The sequence below is a fragment of the Durotheca rogersii genome (genome assembly GCF_024521655.1).
Source record: "Durotheca rogersii strain YMJ 92031201 chromosome Unknown GGS23scaffold_22, whole genome shotgun sequence".
NCBI classification, from domain to species: domain Eukaryota; kingdom Fungi; phylum Ascomycota; class Sordariomycetes; order Xylariales; family Xylariaceae; genus Durotheca; species Durotheca rogersii.
The window spans coordinates 107,117-128,013 of NW_026251253.1; the positions used below are offsets into that span (position 1 = coordinate 107,117).

A 20,897-nucleotide genomic window follows, 5' to 3' on the forward strand; every position below is an offset into this window, starting at 1 on the left:
ATACAGATGGAACACTGCAGGTATAGTTGTTGCATTATGTATGCACCGTTAGCCCCACTAGATCCCCGATACATACATATGCATACACCGGGACGTACGGTGACAACATCCAGGAAGGGATGCCCCACCACCACCCTACCTATAGCACTACGAGGTACCTCCTTGTAGCAAAGCCGCCAATATCTCTGTTATCGTTCAGCCTCGCCGCTATTTAGGTACAATGGAATGTTGGTTGTCTTCTCTGAGCCCGCTCTATCTAGGCCGAGTAGCTTCGTGTTGCAACCCGATATTCGCGACGAGTATATGCATTTCTTTCTTTTTTGCGCCCGTTACCCCATAGGCCGACGATTAGACGCGACGCGATGAATCAAATACGGGCCATCCAGGCGCTCAATAAGCGCGAGATCGAGAACGGCGTGTAAGTCACTCGTCTGCCTACGCTACACGACACCCTCTATGAGTGTATTTCTCAACGCTAACAAGGGGTAATTAACTAGATCACCGGAAGCCTCGTGGCATACCGATTATCGCGACACCGCATTCGTAAACTTTGGCGGCCTACCCTACGAGCTGTCTGAGGGCGATATTATCACCATTTTCTCACAATATGGCGAGCCCGTTTTTCTGAAGTTGGTACGGGATAAGGAGACGGGTAAAAGCAAGGGTTTCGGCTGGCTCAAGTATGAGGACCAGCGCAGCACAGACCTTGCCGTTGACAACCTCGGCGGTGCTGAGATCAACGGCCGCCTCCTCCGCGTCGATCACGCCCGCTACAAACCTCGTGACGATGAGGACCCCGGTGATTTCCACGTTGGTTGGAAAGACATCTCACGCCTCGAAAGAGTTGCTTCTAGGGGCGGGGAGCATGCGGATATATATAAGAGTAGCGATGATGAAGATGAGGAGGTGGATGAGGCTAGACGACCCCTGATCAAAGAGGAGCAGGAGCTGGCTAAGCTGATCGCAGAGCACGATGAAGACGACCCCATGAAAGGTTTCTTGATCGAGGAGAAGAAGAAAGAAGTCGAGCGGGCCCTGAGGGCAGAAGAGCAGAGAGTAGAAAAGAAGGACAGGAGAGAAAAGCACCGGCATCATCACCATAGTCATCGCCCTAGGCGGGATGATGGGAACGGCGAAGGGCATAATCGGCATAAGAGGTCGAGACGGGACGAAACCACTGATGCGAGTGGCCGAGTGAGCGCAGAGCGAACCGAACGCCCCTCGAGACCAAGGAGGCAAGATACTTCTGCAGACCGCGAGTGGAAGAGGTCTAGCGACGATCATGACCGGCGTCACGAGAAGGAGCGGGTCAGGGATCTAGACGGCAACTATGAGCACGAAAAGCGTTCGCGCCGTTACGACAGTGAAGATGGAGACAGGCGTCGAAGTAGTAGGCGGAGGAGGAGCGGGGGCAGATCACCGGGATCAAGTAGGTGTTGACGACGTTGCCTAGTCACTCCACGAAAATATCATGGAGTCAATGCTATTTAAAAATACATAACATCGCTATCATATATTCTCATGCGGAAAGCGACTCAATACTCCCCCAAACCAAAAGAACGCCAGACCCATAAGCCATAAACCCCTATACTCCATATTGACCCCGTGCTAGCCCATACGGCCATCATCCAATAACTCCCTAGTTCCACCACCCGAGGCAATATCTGGGTGGTTCTAGTAAGTCCTGAAGCTCGCCTTAATTCCCTAGGTATCTTTTCCATCCTTCCCTAAATATCACCGTGCGGCCGTCCTCCTCCCTAAGTACAAATTTTTCCCATCGTGCATCTTGTCCAGCACCGACAACTAGTAGGCTGGCCTCGTCTATCCAGCCGATCACGCCTTTGATCGGCCTACTAGTGCCCAACACAGGGCAATCCGCGAGGGCTCGTGAGTTGCCGGGAAGAAGAGGTTCCTCGCCTGTTTCGAAAGGGGTGGAAGCGAAAGAGTACACATCCGAGAAGGGACCAAATGGGATGTTGCTCAAGATACCCCATTTGTTTTTTCCCTCGGTGATAGCGCTGCCCCCACCACTTGATCCTGATAAGCCAGGCGGGTGAAGAGACGCTAGCCTGGTCCTACGAGGATTCGGAACGTCAAAAATGTGAAGGTTGCCTTTGTCCGAGGTGCAAGCGAGCATGTCCCCAGATGGGCTGAAGCGTAAGGAGTAGATGCTAGCCGATTCGCTACCGCGCCGTCGTTCAGCAAGCTTCGCACAGCTACTTGTAGCGAAGATGCGAACGATGGTCCCCTGCGCGTCATTAGAATATAAATGATCGAAACCCGTAAATCAAGATTCGATAATACATACCTTCTCGCTTGCCGTAGCGAGCAAATCCCCATCCAAACTAAGTTGTAGCGCTCTTAGACTCGAAGAATGCGCGGGGATGATGCTGACGCTGTCTGTTTCCAGCTGCACAACCTGAACTTGACCGGGCGTCCTTCCAGGGAAGACGAGATACTTGTCTGATAGACAACAGAGTCCAAGATGGTTATCCGCAGTCTCATACTTGGCGAGCGGGGTTGGGGGCTTCTGGAACGCATACACGCGCACACTATTCTGAAGGACGACAGCAATTCTTGTCTTAGAGATCTGTACCCCGCGGACGGCGGTCAGGGTCGCTATCTCCAACGCGATCTTGCCTTTGCTATCGTCCCATATGATGACCTTGTTCTGGGGGAACTTGGGCGAGCGACCGCCACCAACGAGAGCAAGGTAATTGGCGTTGCCCATCATCTGGACTAGGCCTAGACCCGCATTGAAAACTAGCGGTCTATTAGAGTCAGGCTTTGGAGCTGGGCAGATCTATGCATACCTCTTGAAGTCTGTATTTGACATGAATTTGAGAGGAAGACTGCGAGACGCGTGAGCTTAGTTCAGATAGCGAGTGGGCAAAGGAACCATACTGCAGAACCCCGAGTCGAGCCCAACAACAAATCGACTTGCGTCGCTATTGAAGGTGACAGAAAGTGCGGCATGCTCATTGGGAGTCTCAATAAGCGGACGCGTATTCATGGTTACCGCTTGATGAGCCCCGTTTGCGGTGATGTCCGAAGGTGGAAGAAGGCTTAGGTAGCGAGGAATGCAACTAGTCCGCTAAATGAAGTGAATCGAATAGGAATGCTTAGCACCAAAAGGAACGGGATAGTTCGTATGATGCCTCAGTATCCCAGACCATTGCTGTGTCGCGTATTCATAGAGCCTTTTCTGTCCAGGCTACCCGGTACGGACCTTGTATGCTTGGGCTGAATATGGGAGAACACTGGCAAGCTTGAGCCTGGACGGAAGCCTTATAGTAGATATGGTGACGAGTAAACCAGAATCGCCTGAATACCGGTGGGGTAAGGAAGAAATGGGAGTGAGAGAGCGGATCGACGCTGAATATCAGATAGGCATTCTAACGAACTTCTGAAAGGATGAGGATGGTGATAAAAGTAGAACCTTACGAAACCCCAGAGCTTGCTTGAGCTTCCACAGGTTGGCTCGGATGCGTAATATGGATGTTGCGCAGGTACAGTCGCAGGTGCAGTATATACGGTTAGTGGTACACGTGAGAGTGCCCACTGACGCCCCCAGCGGACTGGGTGGATACGGGACCTGCCTCCTATACACCATACCATATGAAGGTAGGAGGTAGGTAGGTTAGGTACCTCTACCTATGGCAGGGGATGTACCTTAGGTACATAGGTACCTAAGGTAGGTAGGTGGGTACCTGCCGATACACTAAAGGTGATGTGAAGACTACCCCCTAGGCTGAGGTACCTAAGGTTCGGCCTTGGAAACAGGTACCTTAGCCATGACAGCCCCCTTATTGCTGATACATGTCTATCTATATAATAACTACCATAGCTAGAGGGGGGGGTCTATCGATAGTATATCTACAATACTAACACGGTATAGATATAACCTTTATATGATATAATATTAATAAACGCTTTCCGTAAGTATAAAATACTTATAGCAAAAGTCGTAGTACGGATTTTATTATAATATAATATAAGTATTATAATATAATTATTTTAATAAGGTAGGTATTTATTACCTTTTCGATATTATATTAATTCGGATATACATTCTAGCTTAACATTATATAAAATAGTTATTCTATCCTTAAAAAGAGCTACTAAATTAATATAGCGTTCATATTATACCTATATCGTATCTTAAGTTTAATTTGCTTTAGTATCGTGATGGAAATACTTTTAGCTGTAGTAATCCTTTCTAGGGAGGGTAATAGTACGTAACATAGTGTCGACAGACCCCATCCCCCCGTATGGTACCTAATCTACCTACCTACACATTAGGTACCTACCTACCTGGTAGCTTCTAAGTAGCTCTATCCCCTGTCTGGTACTACCCCTGCTAACAGCATTTCGTGCCATTCAAATTGCACTTTTTTTTTTGGAGCGAGGTAGGAGAGATGTAGAAGACACGGACAGAACCATCAACAACCGTGGACCAAGCGAAGCCCAAACACTTTTCGCATCTTAAATCTCGGATTTTCTTTAACAAAATCCAGCCGTGATCCCCTCCCCCCTTTCGTATCGCCGTTTTGAGATACCTCCTTTTGTGAAGATCCATTTGGCTTGACGACGAAGATCTTTCGTGGTCAATTATTTGCAATTTCAATTCTTGTTGACCGACCTCGTCACCCCCATTTCCGTTGCGAAAATCCAAGCCTTAGCCTAATACTATGTCGTCCCCAGCCGTGAGTTGCCCCTATCACATTGCTAACACGTACCCCGTGTCCAATTGCTTCACTCACATTGCCTTCTATACCGCCACTGCTATTCCCTTCCATCAGTTCAACTGGTTGACCCCTTCCCGTCTCTTCACTTGCTCATTTATCATACCCTCTTCGCCGGGTGTAGCCACTGACCTACCATGCGTTCGCAGAAGATGATGCGCCGAAAGAAGAATGTGAAGAAGGGAATTCAGTTTTGTTTGATGGTCTGTGGTGCCTCGGGAACAGGTATGCTTTTCTCGTCATCCCCAACGAGTCCGAAATGCCAGAGCCGACACAGCATGCAATATCCCCGCCTGCGAGTCCTCCCAAACGACACGCTAACCTCTCTATTACTTCCATGTAGGCAGAACGACCTTCGTCAACACTCTCTGCAGCAAGAGTGTGCTAGCACACAAGGAGTCCGATGATGCATCTGCTGCCCACATCGAAGATGGCGTCAAGATTAAACCCATCACCGTTGGTTAGTTGATCAATCCGTCTGCCTTGGAGGGTGGGGGATTGATTGAATCTGACCGCTTATCTTAGAGCTCGAGTTGGACGAGGAGGGTACTCGTATCTCCTTGACCATTGTCGACACCCCCGGTTTTGGTGATCAAATTGACAATGAGGCAAGGTACGGATGGACTAATGCTTCAAGGACATATCTTGGATGGCGGCTTACCTCTGGATAGCTTCTCAGAGATTGTCGGATACCTCGAGAGACAATATGACGATATCTTGGCAGAGGAGTCGCGTATCAAGCGAAACCCCAGATTCAGGGACAACCGGGTACACGCTATGCTGTACTTCATTACTCCCACCGGTCATGGGTTCGTGCTATCTCCCCACCTGCTAGCGTGTATGCATTGCTAACGACCGCAACAGTCTCCGCGAACTCGACATCGAACTGATGAAGCGTCTTGCTCCCCGCGTCAACGTCATTCCAGTCATCGGTCGAGCCGATTCACTGACACCTGCCGAGCTCGCCGAGTCCAAGAAACTGGTTATGGAGGACATTGAGCATTACCGAATCCCCGTCTACAATTTCCCTTATGATATTGAAGAGGATGATGAAGACACTGTCGAAGAAAATGCCGAGCTTAGGGGTCTCATGCCCTTCGCCATTGTTGGCTCCGAGGATGTTATCGAGATCGGCGGTCGTCAAGTTCGAGCCCGGCAGTATCCGTGGGGTGTCGTCGAAGTTGACAACCCTCGCCATTCCGACTTCCTGGCTATCCGGTCTGCTTTACTTCACAGCCATCTTGCCGATCTCAAGGAAATCACTCATGACTTCTTGTACGAAAATTACCGTACCGAGAAGCTTAGCAAGAGCGTTGAAGGTGGTGCTGGAGTGTACGTTGTCCTTAGAGATTCCACTTGACTTGCTTGCTAACGGTTCCGCAGTGATTCTTCCATGAACCCCGAGGACCTGGCATCTCAGTCCGTCCGCCTAAAGGAGGAGCAGCTTCGCCGTGAAGAGGAGAAGCTCCGTGAGATAGAGGTCAAGGTCCAGCGCGAGATCAACGAGAAGCGACAGGAGCTTTTGGCTCGCGAATCCCAACTTCGCGAGATCGAGGCAAGAATGCAACGTGAGGCTGCCGCCGTTGCCACTTCAGGAACACCAGAGGCAAATGGCGACCACGATGGAAATTAAATGGCCTAGCACCTACGTCTTTTCTACCCACGTCCGTTATTGTGGACTGTCGGATAGAAGTACGGATTGTGGCGTTGGGTGTTTAATATGCCTCAGTTCCCGGTTCTCACCCCGAAGCTTTACTTTCCGAGGTGGCATGTTGTATGGGAAATGCGACAGATATTATGGTTGCACGCAGAGGGTTTGGTGAGCTTGTCGGAAATAAAGAACGGTGTGGAGTGGAGTTGATAAATCCCCGAAGTATGATATGCCCGAGTTCGGTGCATGGGGCGATGGAATCCCGGGGAGACGGCCTTGATTTCACAGTCTCTTTGTACGAGGCGATGCGCAGTCCCATGGAAAGGCCCAAGACCTTTAAAGATGGCTCGCCTACCTACCCCGTTGCCTCTTTCTGTGAGAGCCCGTTCCTCTTTTTACAACTTACCAGCTATTTAACCTATTTCTACTTTTATACCTCTTTCTCATCCTAGTGTTAGTGCCTTCTAATGCAGATATCGATACGAGTTGTCTGATCTTTGATGATGCTTAGGCGTCCTAGAGTGCTCCTGGACATTCATATACGCCACTATTCATCGTTTCTAATCAATCTAGCTTGTAGGCTATAAAAACAATCTCCACGGATGGGTGGTAAGAGTGTAGCCAGCGTCGGCGTGAAATTTACAAGTTCTCAATCTTGTATACTGCCTCTCAGGTAATCAGTGAAGGCAATCGAGTTAATCTAGACAACCACTATACTCATACTGATGGTAATTATGTGTTCGGTGGCCAGTTATTGGATCTAGAGGCGATCGAAAACCTATGAATACTTCCGTTGGGAAGTGGATTCGATATCCATAATTCGGTTCGGATGGTATTGCTATGAAGCCGAGCCGGTAGTAATGAAAACACCTAAAAAACAGGATCAAGCAATCCCCCCTTGTTAAGACGCCATTCCCAAATTAATAACACAAGCAAATCAGAGAAAGTGTGCAAATTGTAAAGGGAAAATAAAGAATACAATGGCATGTGGATTTTTTTCACACCGAGGAATCTCTGATTGTCAGGTTTATTCTTCGGTTACGAAGGTACCCCCATGTCCTAGTAACTAGAACTTCGTCCATCCGCCTAAAGCGAATTCTATCAACACCGTGCCCCTCTCCGCTCAGTCTAGTTGCTACTCTGGCTGTTGAGAATGCGTAGGATGGCCAGAAACAGGTTGATGATGTCGAGATACAGGCTGATGGCGGCCGCGATCTCCTCTTCAACGTGGTGCTTGCGGATGACAAGCTGGGTGTCGACGAGGATGTAGGCAGAGAAGATGAGGGCAGAGAGACCACCGTAGATGAGTTCGCCGGTACTGCTATTCTGGAAGAAGATCATCATGAAGCCAAAAAGGAGTAGACCCCAAAGGGCGCCAAAGAGGTAGGGCATCCACGAGGTGAAGTCATACTTCGTCTGACAAGCGAAGAGAGTCAAGAAGACGAAGATTCCACCTGTAAGAATGACAGCATTGAGGACAATCCGTGTCTCAAAGAAAGAGACAACGACAGATATGGCATAGGCCTCGAAAAGCGTGAATCCAGAGAGAAAAAGTAGGTTCGTCGGGTAACTCTTGCGCTTCCAGTAGGTGAGGAGCAAGAAACCGAGTGAGCCAATAAGCTAGTAATGTCAACTCCTCTCTTCATTGCCTATCCATCTCCCATCGGGGGAGATGAAGGAGGAATGTATAACATACCGAAAGCCAAACTAGAGCAGGGTGCGATTGAATCCAGATCTTGTAATCCAGGCTCCAGAAGCTAAGACCACTGACCACAGCGGTGACCAGTAGTTGTGCGGTAAGGATAGTATAGACCTTTCGAATGAACTGATTACGGATATCGACGGTGGCCTCGGCGACAGAGCCGCCGAACTTGAAGTCGTCGGGGATGTTGTCCTCGCTGCTTCGCGGGGCGGCAAATAGACCGGCGGAAGATGAACCGGCATCGGTGGCTTGGTATGACGGCGGAGCCTGGGACCAGGTGCCGGCGTCGGGATCTTGCGTCGGGGCAGGGCTATATTTCGTGTTGGCCGCCATCTTCGGTTCGCGGTGAGATGGTCAGTGGGAGAGAAGACGGGTGAGTCTGTATCTGGGTGTTTATGTTGTCGCGGATTGATAGGACGGTAGATGGAAACGCTTCGGTATGGCTATTCGCTCGACGCCTATTAGATACCGATGACGACAGACGCGATGAAGCAACGATCCGCTTGAGGTTTGCGATCGAGAAGTGGGTTGGGGTGTAGTGGTTGATAGGCGGTAGAATGAATCGATCAATTCATGTACGTAGTAAGCCTAACTAGGCAGCAGGCGGGGTGTGATGAAGGGTCAGATGGTTTAGTTAGGTATCACGTGCAGATTACGCCACATACTATAAGAGCACTACGTAGTACATAGGTACCTTAAGTGGTGGCTAAGTTATGGCTGGGTAGGTAGGTAGTCCACCCCGCTCCCAATCCCAGTAGGTATGTAGGTGCGAAATGCCCACATATGTGTACATACACAGGGGGGCAAAACGCCGTCTGTTAAATTATCGTCTTTACCTGAGTGCTTTCCATATAACTACGTGAGCAGGGATTCTGGCAACTCCCAACAGTTTATATACTAGAAATGAAGTCGGCATTTTGCAGGTTACTAAGTACCTAAGGTAGGGGTTCTCTACGTTAGGCGCTTTTTTCAAATACGCGCATAAGAACCTACCAGCGTAGACACGTTCGTGCCGAGGCAAACCACAAGATCATCTTCTAGCAGCTCTACATGGGTTCCCCGCTCATAAGGATCATCGGAGAATAAGCCCAAGCCCAGTAGAGCACTGGATAAGAGATGGTGCAAAATCTGCGAAGGCCTATTCGCTGCGATACTTCGGGAGGTGGGTGAAAGGGGCTACGGAGCAAGCCGTCGCTTTAGGGGTTGGCCGTCCCCATTGGATCAGAGGTAAGGATTGCATTACATACCTATTACAAGTCTAGGAACCACTTCAAGCAAGAGCTTGGTCCATTGTTATGGGTACAAAGGCATCTAAGATGTCTGCTGTACCGGTCTGGAGAGAGGCATGTAAGTTTGGTGCTTAGCGGCGGGGAAAGGTCTCGAGAGCAGTAACGAGACGCATCCCCAGCAACGACAGAGGCGGGAAATCCACACTCACCGTTAGGCCCTTGTGTTTTCCTAGGCATGCTATATGCCAACCAATCAAATGGTTAGGAAGGTTTTACCCATGAGTCCTATTACATATAATTAACCATATAATCCATAATACGTAGGGAGGCATGCGAGGATATCAGGACTTACAGTCGGTTGATTTGGTGAGGTAAGCAGGGGAAGAGATCTAGCCAGGTTACCTAGCGGCTTTGCCTGGATGTCGCTCGTTTCCCCACTTAGTCACGGTTAAAGGTTAGGGGTGGGTGGGAGGCACCTAAGGGGGAATCGATCTCCTGAAGACGTCGTACTGAGTAAGTGCGAAGCGCTCAGGCTACGCACATGCATACCTTGGGTATGTACACGAAGGCACTTTACTGCCTCCTGGAAATCTCAACAAATTGATATGGAACATTCGGCACGGATGACTAGATAGCAGAGATTGGATGTAATCGGTAGGATATAATCGGTATCTCCTTAATATACCACATAGGTAGGTGTCTGGGTAGGTAATAGGTAGCTCATTTTTGTGGTCGTGGTGAAGTGAGGAGCTACCGAACCTATGCATGATGCATGTGCTTCAAATTGATCTAATTGATACCTCACACCCACATGGAGAGGTCCAATGATCACCAGAGTGGTCCAACCCCACCAAACTACGCCCACCCTTTAGTCTATGTACTACTCCCTTAATACACCCGGCGTCTACCTCTACCTCTAATATTCACAGGCCTCTAAGGCTCCACATCCTACCTAACCTCTGTAGGCCGGAGAACCTACCTGCCTACTACAGCACATACATGGCCTATAAGCACGGTACCGACTACGTAGAACATATCCCTGCTCGATCAGGTAAGTACCTTTGACGAGGTTTAAGCCCTCTTCGACCCAACCACCCACCCCTCCTTCCCATTTCCCCGTTCACCGCTCTGACCGCCCGTCCACGAAAAAGAGGTCCATCCTAACATACCATACTAGGCCTCTCCACACCTCCATCCATGCCTACCTGCCTGTGGGCGGGCGTACATACATACATACCTACATACATATCTGGCCATACCTAAGTTTATTATAAAAAAAAAAGACAAAAAAAACCCTCCCCTGTACAGGCGGGGGGGCCGACCTGGAGTTCGACGTCTTCTAAATTCTGTTTAATTCTCAACCTATCCTGCTCTGCTTCGTCCGTCTGTCCATCCCTCTGTCCGTCTATCCCAGCGGTGCCGACGAACCAATGCCCCCCAGATACCAGCTGGGCATTCATCGTTCGACACATTCGTTTCAGAGAAGAAAGGTGAAGATTTGTCCGTTCGCTGTGTCGGCTATCTCTATACTCTGACGCTCGCACCCTTGGTCGCCAATCATCGAGCTGCGAATTGAGCACCCGTCACTGCGAATCACGGATTGTGCGAAAAAAAAAATTACCCCGGCCCATTTACTCCTCCAACAACCACCGACATATCCGCTCCTAGTTCGTAGCCGGGCTCCTCAACCTCCGTGGCCGAGCGCCTACTTAAATTCATCGAGCCGAACATGAGCGATCTCGCCCCCGATGCCGTCAACGTAGGCTTTAGGGATTCTACGAAACCCGCCACCACCACCATGAAAGCACAAGTCGAGAGGCCCCAGGCCTCCAAAGGAAGGCCGTTACCGCAGTCTCGCAACTCTATGAACGGTCCCTTGTACATGCAGACTAGTAACAACAAGGTTCTGATACGGAGACTCAAGAGGAGAGATGACGGCCCCATGAGGGGCCTGGCTCGCTGGTTCCTGGACAACCAATCCGGTACGTCGCGATGTTTGCTCGAGTCTAGGTAGCTGTCCCAAGTCCGCACTTCTTGTGACGATGGATCTAGGTCTCGCTGAGCAGTTTTCGTTCCACGACAGGGGCGCCGCGGCGTTACTTAGAAGTCCTGCATGCTTCCAACCGCCGCTGACTGTTTCCGAACCTTGCAGGCCTCTCGTTTAACCTTATTGCCTTGATCTTTCTCGCTCACCTATGTCTGCCCAAAGCACGCCAGCACACATTGAAATTCTTCACGCTCTCATACTACAACCCGGCATCGGGCCAGTACGCGATTGGGCCAAACGACTACCACTTCGTCTCTTTCTGCATTATCCTCTTCACTGGACTCCGTGCCGGTCTCATGGAGCATGTATTAGCTCCATTGGCCAGGCTTTGGGGAATCTCTAAGAGAAAGGAGATAACTCGTTTCTCTGAGCAAGCTTGGATGCTTATATACTATACAGTGTTCTGGACTCTCGGTTTGGTAAGAATTACCCCGGCTACCTGACCTATCGGCGCAGGGGCAGCATAACTCTCTCCGTGGTGTATCAATCCTATGTGGTTCTTAGAGCTAGCGGTTTAGCTAACAGCGAAGTAGTACATTTATGCCACCTCCGCGTACTACCTGAACATGAGGGAGCTTTGGACCAACTGGCCAAATAGAGAATTAGATGGCCTTATGAAAGGGTACATGTTAGCGCAGTGGGCCTTCTGGATACAACAAGTTCTTGTTATTCACATTGAAGAGCGCCGTAAAGATCACTGGCAAATGCTCACTCACCACTTCATCACTATTACCCTTATCTCATCCTCTTACTGTTATCATCATACCCGGGTTGGCAATCTGATCCTCGTTCTCATGGATGTAGTCGACCTATTTCTACCAGTGAGTAAAAATCAACTTCCCGGGACGTATTTTGTCTGCCTGTGTATTGGCTAACACTCTGAATAGCTCGCTAAATGCCTCAAATACCTTGGGTTTTCGAAGCTCTGCGACATCACCTTCGTCGTTTTCATGGTTTCGTGGTTCATCGCTCGACATGTGTTCTACCTCATGGCGTGCTATAGCGTCTATAAAGACCTGCCTCAATTAGTCCCTACGGGCTGCTTCCGAGGTACTAATGCCAATCTCACAGGACCCTTCCCCATCCCTGATGGGTGGGGCCATTACCTCGAGCCATTCAGCGATTTCGAGGGAACGATCTGCTTCTCCAGCTCTGTGCAATGGGGTTTCCTCTATTGCTTGCTCGGTCTCCAGGTGCTCACCATATTCTGGTTTTGCATGATTGTCAACGTCGCCATTCGTGTGATCAGGGGCGATGGGGCCGACGATACTAGGAGTGACGATGAAGGGGAGGATGACGAATTCGAGTACGAGGAGGCGCAGCCACTAGAAGAGGAGGTGGGCGTCGAGTCTATCGATTTAAAGGGATGGGAACGTCGGACAGGCGTCAAAAGGGGGGCAAGTTCATCTGGCGTCAGTCTACCCGGGCACAGCGATCGCAAGGAGTTGCTTGGTCGCATTGGCTGCGAGAAGCAGGTTGACTGACGTATCAGCACAACAAGTCCATCGTGGCACCAACATCGCCATTGTAGTCGGCAGGTTCTCTCCCCCTCCCCTTCCCCGACGCTGGACATCCTGCTTGTGGATTTCGCAGATATTGATTTCACGGACTCCTTAGAGAGCTACACTGACGGTGTCGCGGGGATGAGAGAAACCCTCCATTCTTACGAGCCCCTCAGGGCAAAGGGGGCATTGGCGTGGTTACCTTTTCTATTTTACTTACATGGGCCGATATAGGCGCGGTAGTCGTGAAAGGTGTCCCGCGTCGAGGAGTGCAGATGTATTGAATTATCTGCTCTGAATCGGTATATATAGAGTTGAAATTTAGTACAAATACCCCCTCGTTGTTTTATTGGATTGCATCATGTTCAAGTTTTGCATACATTCGCCGATGCGCGACGAGCTTCGTGTCATCTGGCGATATTTCAAACCTTTTCATCTTGATTATTTGCCTAGAAGGTCCTATAGGTGAGGTCGCCCGCTGAGGGGGGGGGGGGGGGGGGGGGGCGCGCGCGAGGGATGTATGTAACTGAAAAGATGTCCTGGTCACCTACCTGGTCTCTATGGATGTCTACGTCCCTCTGCCCCCCTCCTCTTCTACTTTCATCAGGCTTTTTTGCTCGACTAGAAGTGTCAAGGGTCGCAGCCGAACTCTAATTCCACGTTCTGCTTGAAGTTTCTTCGTGTCTGTTCGCTGGGGTAAGGATCCCAGTTGTGCACCGGGTGAGCAAAGTCGCCCCCTCGAACCCTGAGTGACGATGCTTCGACAGCCTCGGACAGTTTCCAGTGATCTGGGCTGCTCATCTTCAACTCTAAATGGACGAGAGGGGGCATCTAGATAGGGACCGAGCAAGGAACGAAACTCAGACCGACTCCCTTATTCTTCAATTGCAACCACCCTCTCTCCCACACGCTCACGGCGTCCCCATTCACTCGACATCCTTCCCTCTATTAGGACGGAACCGCCACGGTTTACTACAGGTGACTTATTAGGTGGCAGGGGGAAAAGCATGACAGATATGCCAGGTCGAACCTCCCCTGACGGCGTGCCCTTACGCTCGTCTAGGAGTTGGCCAGCTCCCCACGCCGTGACGAACTCGGCATCAAGACCACCCTCAGAGCCTACAGAAGCAACCGAAACACACAGCGTTGGAGGAACCGAGATGTGCGCAACGCAGACCGAGGAGACTAATGCTGGTGTGATCTCGGCTTTACGCGACGAAGTTCGGAAGGCCCAGGCCCAATTCTACAATGAGCGTATATTCACCAAGATACTCTCGCAACAGGCACGCGAGATGAGCGACCTCACGCAGACGCAGCATAGCGAGATCAGGAGACAAGAAGAAACTATCAAGAATTTACGACAGTGCCTAGATATCCTGCAAGGAGGTACCGAACACATACAGAACGGATACTACAACATTCAGAAGACGCACCCGAATCGAGTAATAAACGGCAACAAATCTGGAGAGGCGACGAGGGTTAGGATAAATCCACTCGAGGAGAGGTTTTCCGAGTTAGTCAGGGAGAAGGAGGAATTGCAAGTTCAACTAGACCGCGAGCGAGAGGTGACGCGAATTCAGGCTTCCCGAATTGCCAAACTCGAGAGCGAAGCAGCTGCCGTGCCAGTCGACGTCCCACCTAAGCTCTGGGCCGTGCAACTCCAAACGGCCCAGACCAGGCGGCAGAAGGAGGAGTCGGAGGAGATGCGGGAGAGCCTGAGCAAGTTCGATCAGGATGGATCTGTCAGCCGGGACAACGAAGTCCCATCGGACCTCGACGTGAAGGCCAGCTGCCGCCATGTCGGAAAGGCTGCTGCCGATGGTCAGAGTGACGGCAAGGTGGCCTGTCCCGAGGTTGCGTCGAGAGATCCTCTCGCGGTGCCCGGGGAAAAGAAACAAGAACAGAGAGAAGGCGAGGACGGCTGCTTGGATGCCGGCGCGGAGCTTGCCGGCTGCTATCCACCCCAGCGGGTGCACGCCAGGGTGGCGGCTCCGTCGTCACCACCACTTCCGCCTGCGCGTGCCGTCTCGCAGCTCCCGTCGTCCGTCTCGCCCATCGAGGGGAACCCTAGCCCCCATCATCGCCCCGAGTCTCTCGTTACTCAGTCGCGTCCGCACCTAGACCTGGGTATAGGGTCCCTGGCCTCTGGCCTCGGGCCACGCAGTTGGGTCGGGACCCCAGACCCGGGCCGCGTAAGACGCGAGGGAGACGAAGAAGAGGAGCGGACGCGATCGGATTCCGGCGGCGACGCTGAGCCCGCTTCCCGGCGAGGTCTATGGCTCGGTTGTCTGGCGGCAGGTCGAAGATACCTCCCGCCGGCATGGCCGCTGGTATTGCTGGGGGGCTTCCTCGCTGCGCTGCGTTTTGCCTTACCTTACCCTACCTCCCCTTTCTTGCTCATCTATGGTCGAGGATTAAAGAGATAGTGGGGGCGGGGGGGAAGCTATCCTGAAAGATATGATTAAATAAAATCAGCCGCTCTTTTTTGGTTTTCTATTTTATTTTTTTCATCGTCCCCCTTTTCATATACCTACATACCCAGTCGTACGCCGTGTTCGATAGGATACGGATTTGGGGGGGGGGGGGGGGGGGGGGCTTAGCGCGTATGACTGGCGGTTATGTGAAGCGTGGTTCTCGCGTGTTGCTATACGTACACGTCTTCTAGTAATGTAATGGAATTAGGCAGCGCAGTTTCCTAAGGCCTTCGCTCCTGAGAGTCGAACGTCATCGATAAGTGACCGTGTGACCAAACAGACACCGCCTACGTGCACAAGGTGAAGCAGGGGAGGGGAGGTAAGCGAAGGGATAGATGGCCTCGCTAAGGGCGGCGGCGAAGGTTGAATGCTAATTCTGCCTGTTCGACGTACCTAGAGAGGGAGCGAGAGAAGGGATCTCGCATCTCGCATGTGCGTGTCGGCGCATCGTAGAGCTTCTGGCCTCGTGTTCTCCGTACCACGTCCGGTCAGAGGCAGATATACGAGGCGAACTGACAGGGAGAATGAGAGCGGTGATGACCAGCCACATCGCAACACGAGCGGATATTACGTCGCATGAAGCGAGGGCGGTTCCTGTCACCCTCGGCCGTTACCGTAGCTGTTATGATTGGTGTTACAGACGCATACAAGCTGCTCGAGTAAACATGAGCCCCACGGGTGGACGAACGGATGGATGGCGTATCATCCTCGACCCAGAGTCTGTCTTATGTCCCCACGTTATGAACCCTTGCGTACGGGAGTCCCGGCCGTCAAGTTTCCGAGGCTTCTCAGCAAGGGGGCAAGGGTTAAGACGGCACCGATATGTAGCGATCGGAGACGTAGACGGAGACCCTACTGCCGTTGTCGCTGGGATTGCAGACAGGTAGGACTAAGCAGCGAAACGAGCGTGGCGAGGCGGCGGCTTACACGGCCCCCTCCCCCATCGTCGAGATCGGCGAACGGAGCTCCGGGCCTCTGCGAAGCTATACAGACCATACCTACTGGGGACTGCGAGTATCCCTGCAGCCTAGGAGCCAGCCATGCCGGTTCTCGGCGTGATCGGCCGAAACAGGGGGGGGGGGGTGAGGTGGGGGAGGTCAGTGGCCGTGAGAACCGGTTTCGCGGTGTCCCATGTGCTCCATACCGTGGGCTACAAGGCATATCTAAGAGGGGAGGTAGGTGGTGGGTATGCATGCGTGTACCTACCTACCTACCTATACCTATGTGGTGTATGGCGGCAAAAGCCCTGCGGCAGTGAATACCTACCTACCTACCTACCTGTCCACTCGCAGTGTTACTCGTGTTCAGCTCGAGGATGAGGGGCTCGGTATTACAGTACCTAGATCACGTTGAACGTGGTTGTGTGCTGAACCCGGCATTCCTTCTCTACGCCGGTGCTGGGGTGAGAGCGGCGTGCCTGCTCATACTACGAGGGCCTCGGGTACCTCGCTGATCACACCTAACTGTATGCACGTTACGGATGGTGGTTGTGTGCTTCCACGTTGCATGTTGGAGGTACCTAGATATTATGTACATACCCATACAGGTATGTGTGGCGCGATGGATGGAAGCGTGTACCTACATACATACCTAGGTAGGTACCTATGTAGGCACGCGTTCCATTTTTAGAAGGGCCAGAGGGGACGCTCCCGAGGGGTCAACTGCCGGTGCCAATCCCTTCGCGTTGGGTAGGGTGGTGGTGTCCGAGAGTTACCCGAACGCTGAACGTCAGGCAGGACGCAGGTGAGCCGCTCTAGAATCGGAGACGTTTCCGGCTGGCAAAATGCGGCGAGTAAATTCTTCACGAAGCGGATCACAGTATGGCGCTGCTTTACGCGCATAGAATTGGATGCTAACATCAAAACGCTTGATTTTAATCTGATGTTTTCTAACTTGACCCGGTCGAGAGGATGGAATGGGTGAGCGAAGCTGATCTTAAGGCTCGGTACTTGACGCAATACCTACATGCTGCCCCGGGTAGATCCTTAACTGCCGCCTATTTAATCGTTAGTTGTACCTAGGATAAAACTATGGACCTTAGGTATGTTGTACCAACTCAGGTATTACATTATCATTACCTGCCTTAGGTAGGCATGCATTCATAGCTGCGATGGCGTGGTACATCATTTCTTTCCTCCTTCGTCTCTTAACCAATCCTACGACGATCTGCATCGTGTTAGACGGGCTGGGGCGCGTCGTGTTTGCTTAGCTGACAAGGAATATCTACAAATCCCTAAAAACGGGGAATCGCCACGACACGAAGCCCTCATGCATGAACAGTACAGCGTGGAGTTCGAAACAGAGAGGGAGATACTCGCGAGGGGCGAGGGAGGAGGAGGAGCCGCATGGCTCGTATAAAAGGCAAGGGCGCCACCGCGAAGTCGAGAACCGAAGCGAGTAGTCTTAAACAGCAAGAAAGTCTTCTCCTTCTTCTCCTTCTTCTAACCGGCCATACCGGCCATACCATCGTACCGTCGTTGCAACTCCATCCCACTGGTTCAACTGCTCCTCGTCCTTATCTAGACCTCTTCTTTTCCTCCTCCTTTCCCCCAACCACTCGTAACGATGCGATTCGCCAGCATCGCCGTTGGTGCCGCTGCCCTCCTGGCTGCCGGTACCGATGCAGCCGTCCTCCGGCGTGACGGTCCGCGGCTCGCCCAAATCCGCGCCTTCGGCGCTGAAGGTTGCCATAACCTGAACTATGGCTTTTACACCATCGACCAGTCTGATGCCAACACCTGTCACACTTTCGTCGGCCTCCCCGAGGGCGCCGTCGCTAATTCCGTCAAACTCGAAGCCGTTTACTCGCCCGCCGCCAACGGATGCACCTGTAAGCCTGCCCCTCCATTCCCACTGCCTCTGCCTCTCCCACTACGGGGGATGAAGAAGGCATTGTAAGAAGACCAGGACTAACTACATGAGTGCGAAGTCTATCTTTATAGCGGTGCTACCTGCGGGGGCATAGGGGAGCCCGTATCCGTCAATACCTGCGCTAGTGCAACTCATGCTTGGGCTTCTTGGAAGATCTCTTGTCCAAACTAAGCTCCTACCTTTCTGCCTGCATCACTATCGCCATTCGAAATACTCCGTCTTTCATGATTAGGCTTTTTAATAGCATCTGCGGAGGTAATGCGTTCTTAACTAGGAGCATATCCACCTCGCTTTCTTGTCGAATTAGCAGTTTATCGTTTGAACAAAAGTAGAACTGGACTATCCACGAAGTCAAGTAATGGGATGGAAAGAAGGAGTGGTTGAAAAAAAAACCCCCCTTAGTTCCATGCTGCAAACGTGGGGGGGGGGGAACCGTGGTGGTCCCATGAGTGTGTTAGGTCAACCGTCGAGGTTGACAACATCTGAAGGCAAAATCGGGGATTTCTATTCTCAACTAGGGCGCTATCTGATAACTATGGGTGTAAACCTACCTAGCTTATAGAAGCCCCTCGATTAAATACGAACAACAGCGGCTAGATAGAGCTTCTTAGGCAACATACCCAACCTACTACACAAAAACTTCAACATGATTATCGTTCGTATCTTGTAAGATTGACAAACAAGTACACATCTATCTACGTACTAGATACCTGAAAACAGAAACTTCCAACCTCCCTCTACCCCTATAGTACCCCAACCAGAATGCTGGGTTATCGTCGAAGACTACGTTCCGTAGCGTATGTTCGGTTTGACATCAAGCTGACTGGGCTCCGCCATTTCCGCGACTACTCTCCCCGAGTTGCTTAAACTTCCTGAGAACCTTGAGTGTGGCGTAATAGCTGAACGGGAGGGCAATGAACCAGAGGGCGAAATTTATGGCCGCAGTCGCAATAAGGGCTGTTGGGATCGCCTGGATTCCAAATCCCAGGGCAACCCCGGCGGTCTCGATACCTCTCAATAAAGAGCTGTATCTAATCTGATCCCCCGGCGAGTCGGATAGGTTACCAATGCACCAGTAGATATAATTCTCGACCATCCCGTGGCTGATTCGATCGAACAGATATATCCCAAAACCGCGACCAAATGCAGTTTGGTCCCCCCAGTCTAGGACCGGCCGTGTAAAGCGATATTCGTTCTGGATAATGACCGCCCATATCCAGGTGGCACTGTTGAGCATCGTGATAAGGATGTAGGTGAAAACGGCGCGAGTGGTCCTACTTTTAGTCCACTCCAGATCAACTAGGCTGCCGGTTAGCCAGGTGGCAAGAGTGCCAACGACGGCAGACAGAAAGCTGCCGAGCGCCCTCGACCGCACGGTGAAATAAGTAGCTAGGTAGGTCCCCGGGTACGCTTGAGACCAACCGTAGTACCAGAAAAGGGGTGTCAACAGCAAGATGGACTTGCTCTTCCCCAGGCGCCACATCTCGCGTAACTCGGTACGCCAGTCAATGCCCCTCGGCGCTGCGATGCGAGTTCCGTCGTCCCGCTGAACCTTCTCGGGGTTGGAGAGAAGAAGAGCGAATAGACACCCGAGACATTGAATAGCGATGAATCCGAGATACGTTTGGTATCCCACTTGACCACGGCGATTCACGCTGTGGTTGAGAGCGAGGGAGATGGCGCCCCCGATGATGTTCCCGAAGTTACGGAAGGTGAACCAGGTGGCTATGTAGCGGCCTCGCTTATGCTGCTCGGGGTATCCTGTCGCGATGGCGCCCTCGACGCTCCAGAAGAAGCCGGCGCTAATGCCACAGGTAACGGAGCCGACATACACTAACCACGTAGAGCCGAAGCGGTTATTGACGTAAAGGCCGGCCGCGTACAGCGGGTAGCCAAGCGTGCCGAGGGACAGGGTCGCGCGAAACCCGACCACGTTCGTCAGCCACGGCCCGGCAAAACAGGTCACCGTCATGAAGGCATATAGCAGAGCGTTGGCGGCGTTCACGAGCTCGGGGCTCTGCGATCCGCCCACGCCCAGGCCATTCATCGCACTCCATATCCCAGGCGCCGAGAAAGCACAGAGGCCAACCACGAGAATCTGGAAGAGTGTGCTTCGGAAAAAGGGAATGCGGTTGGGCTCGACAAGAGGAGGGCTAGCCGTGCCGGAAATAACAATAGAGGCACCGGCCGCTTCGTCAAGCTCCTCTTTCGTGATAGTCTTTTCGGCTCCGGACATTGTAGAGAACGATGGAGAATTACGGGTAGAACGTAGTCAGTGATCTAGAGAAATAGATGTCCCTCGCTAAGGGGGCGACCGGGCACTTTTCGTCAGGCAACAATGATAAATATGTCCATATATTGCTTGCGAATATTCTGGGGACAATGGCAATGACAATTGCTCTAGATATGTTCTTGGATATGTATGGTGTTACCGTAAGCTAGATGGCATCTTATAGATTATATATATGTTAATGCCTACGTATCTATACTAAGCCTGCGAGATAACGACTCCTCATGCCAGCCATGCATTCAATGCGTCGTACATGCGGTAGAAACGGTGATGGGGGTATCAGCCAGGCTAGGTTCCGATACACAGAAATTCTTTCCGCGGTCACATTCACGCAAGAATCTGTATATCTGACGTGCTATTCGATAGATCGACGACTGCGGTACATC

The 20,897-nt window shown here is 51.5% G+C and overlaps 8 protein-coding genes across 8 annotated transcripts; 5 read left to right on the forward strand and 3 right to left on the reverse strand.

Annotated features, from left to right (window-relative positions):
• The first annotated feature begins 142 nt into the window (after positions 1-142).
• GGS23DRAFT_579608 (uncharacterized protein) lies at positions 143-1,499 on the forward strand. Its single transcript, XM_051517069.1, has 2 exons — positions 143-418; positions 498-1,499. Exons 1-2 carry the CDS (start codon positions 363-365, stop codon positions 1,438-1,440), a joined length of 999 nt encoding a protein of 332 aa, XP_051369343.1. The 5' UTR covers positions 143-362; the 3' UTR covers positions 1,441-1,499.
• GGS23DRAFT_579610 (WD40-repeat-containing domain protein) lies at positions 1,500-3,500 on the reverse strand. Its single transcript, XM_051517070.1, has 4 exons — positions 2,905-3,500; positions 2,814-2,852; positions 2,309-2,763; positions 1,500-2,248 (listed from the first exon to the last, which is right to left on the reverse strand). Exons 1-4 carry the CDS (start codon positions 3,011-3,013, stop codon positions 1,697-1,699), a joined length of 1,155 nt encoding a protein of 384 aa, XP_051369344.1. The 5' UTR covers positions 3,014-3,500; the 3' UTR covers positions 1,500-1,696.
• Positions 3,501-4,882: 1,382 nt separating this feature from the next.
• GGS23DRAFT_613495 (septin) lies at positions 4,883-6,431 on the forward strand (the record flags this gene model as incomplete). Its single annotated transcript, XM_051520570.1, has 6 exons — positions 4,883-4,970; positions 5,089-5,205; positions 5,271-5,358; positions 5,417-5,554; positions 5,610-6,077; positions 6,129-6,431. 6 exons carry the CDS (start codon positions 4,883-4,885, stop codon positions 6,376-6,378), a joined length of 1,149 nt encoding a protein of 382 aa, XP_051369345.1. The 3' UTR covers positions 6,379-6,431.
• A 755-nt stretch (positions 6,432-7,186) lies between these two features.
• Positions 7,187-8,930, reverse strand: GGS23DRAFT_217980 (transmembrane BAX inhibitor motif-containing protein). Its single transcript, XM_051511951.1, has 3 exons — positions 8,764-8,930; positions 8,093-8,541; positions 7,187-8,016 (listed from the first exon to the last, which is right to left on the reverse strand). Exons 2-3 carry the CDS (start codon positions 8,429-8,431, stop codon positions 7,525-7,527), a joined length of 831 nt encoding a protein of 276 aa, XP_051369346.1. The 5' UTR covers positions 8,432-8,541; positions 8,764-8,930; the 3' UTR covers positions 7,187-7,524.
• A 1,622-nt stretch (positions 8,931-10,552) lies between these two features.
• GGS23DRAFT_579615 (longevity assurance proteins LAG1/LAC1) lies at positions 10,553-13,364 on the forward strand. The gene is made up of 4 exons (XM_051517071.1): positions 10,553-11,309; positions 11,480-11,793; positions 11,908-12,195; positions 12,262-13,364. Exons 1-4 carry the CDS (start codon positions 11,057-11,059, stop codon positions 12,856-12,858), a joined length of 1,452 nt encoding a protein of 483 aa, XP_051369347.1. The 5' UTR covers positions 10,553-11,056; the 3' UTR covers positions 12,859-13,364.
• Positions 13,365-13,379: 15 nt separating this feature from the next.
• On the forward strand, positions 13,380-15,428 carry GGS23DRAFT_579619 (uncharacterized protein). Its single transcript, XM_051517072.1, has one exon. The coding sequence runs from the start codon at positions 13,884-13,886 to the stop codon at positions 15,300-15,302; it is 1,419 nt and encodes a 472-aa protein (XP_051369348.1). The 5' UTR covers positions 13,380-13,883; the 3' UTR covers positions 15,303-15,428.
• Positions 15,429-17,915: 2,487 nt separating this feature from the next.
• GGS23DRAFT_599162 (uncharacterized protein) lies at positions 17,916-18,315 on the forward strand (the record flags this gene model as incomplete). Its single annotated transcript, XM_051518885.1, has 2 exons — positions 17,916-18,180; positions 18,293-18,315. 2 exons carry the CDS (start codon positions 17,916-17,918, stop codon positions 18,313-18,315), a joined length of 288 nt encoding a protein of 95 aa, XP_051369349.1.
• A 265-nt stretch (positions 18,316-18,580) lies between these two features.
• On the reverse strand, positions 18,581-20,682 carry GGS23DRAFT_579622 (MFS general substrate transporter). Its single transcript, XM_051517074.1, has one exon. The coding sequence runs from the start codon at positions 20,455-20,457 to the stop codon at positions 19,036-19,038; it is 1,422 nt and encodes a 473-aa protein (XP_051369350.1). The 5' UTR covers positions 20,458-20,682; the 3' UTR covers positions 18,581-19,035.
• Between the last annotated feature and the right edge of the window lie 215 nt (positions 20,683-20,897).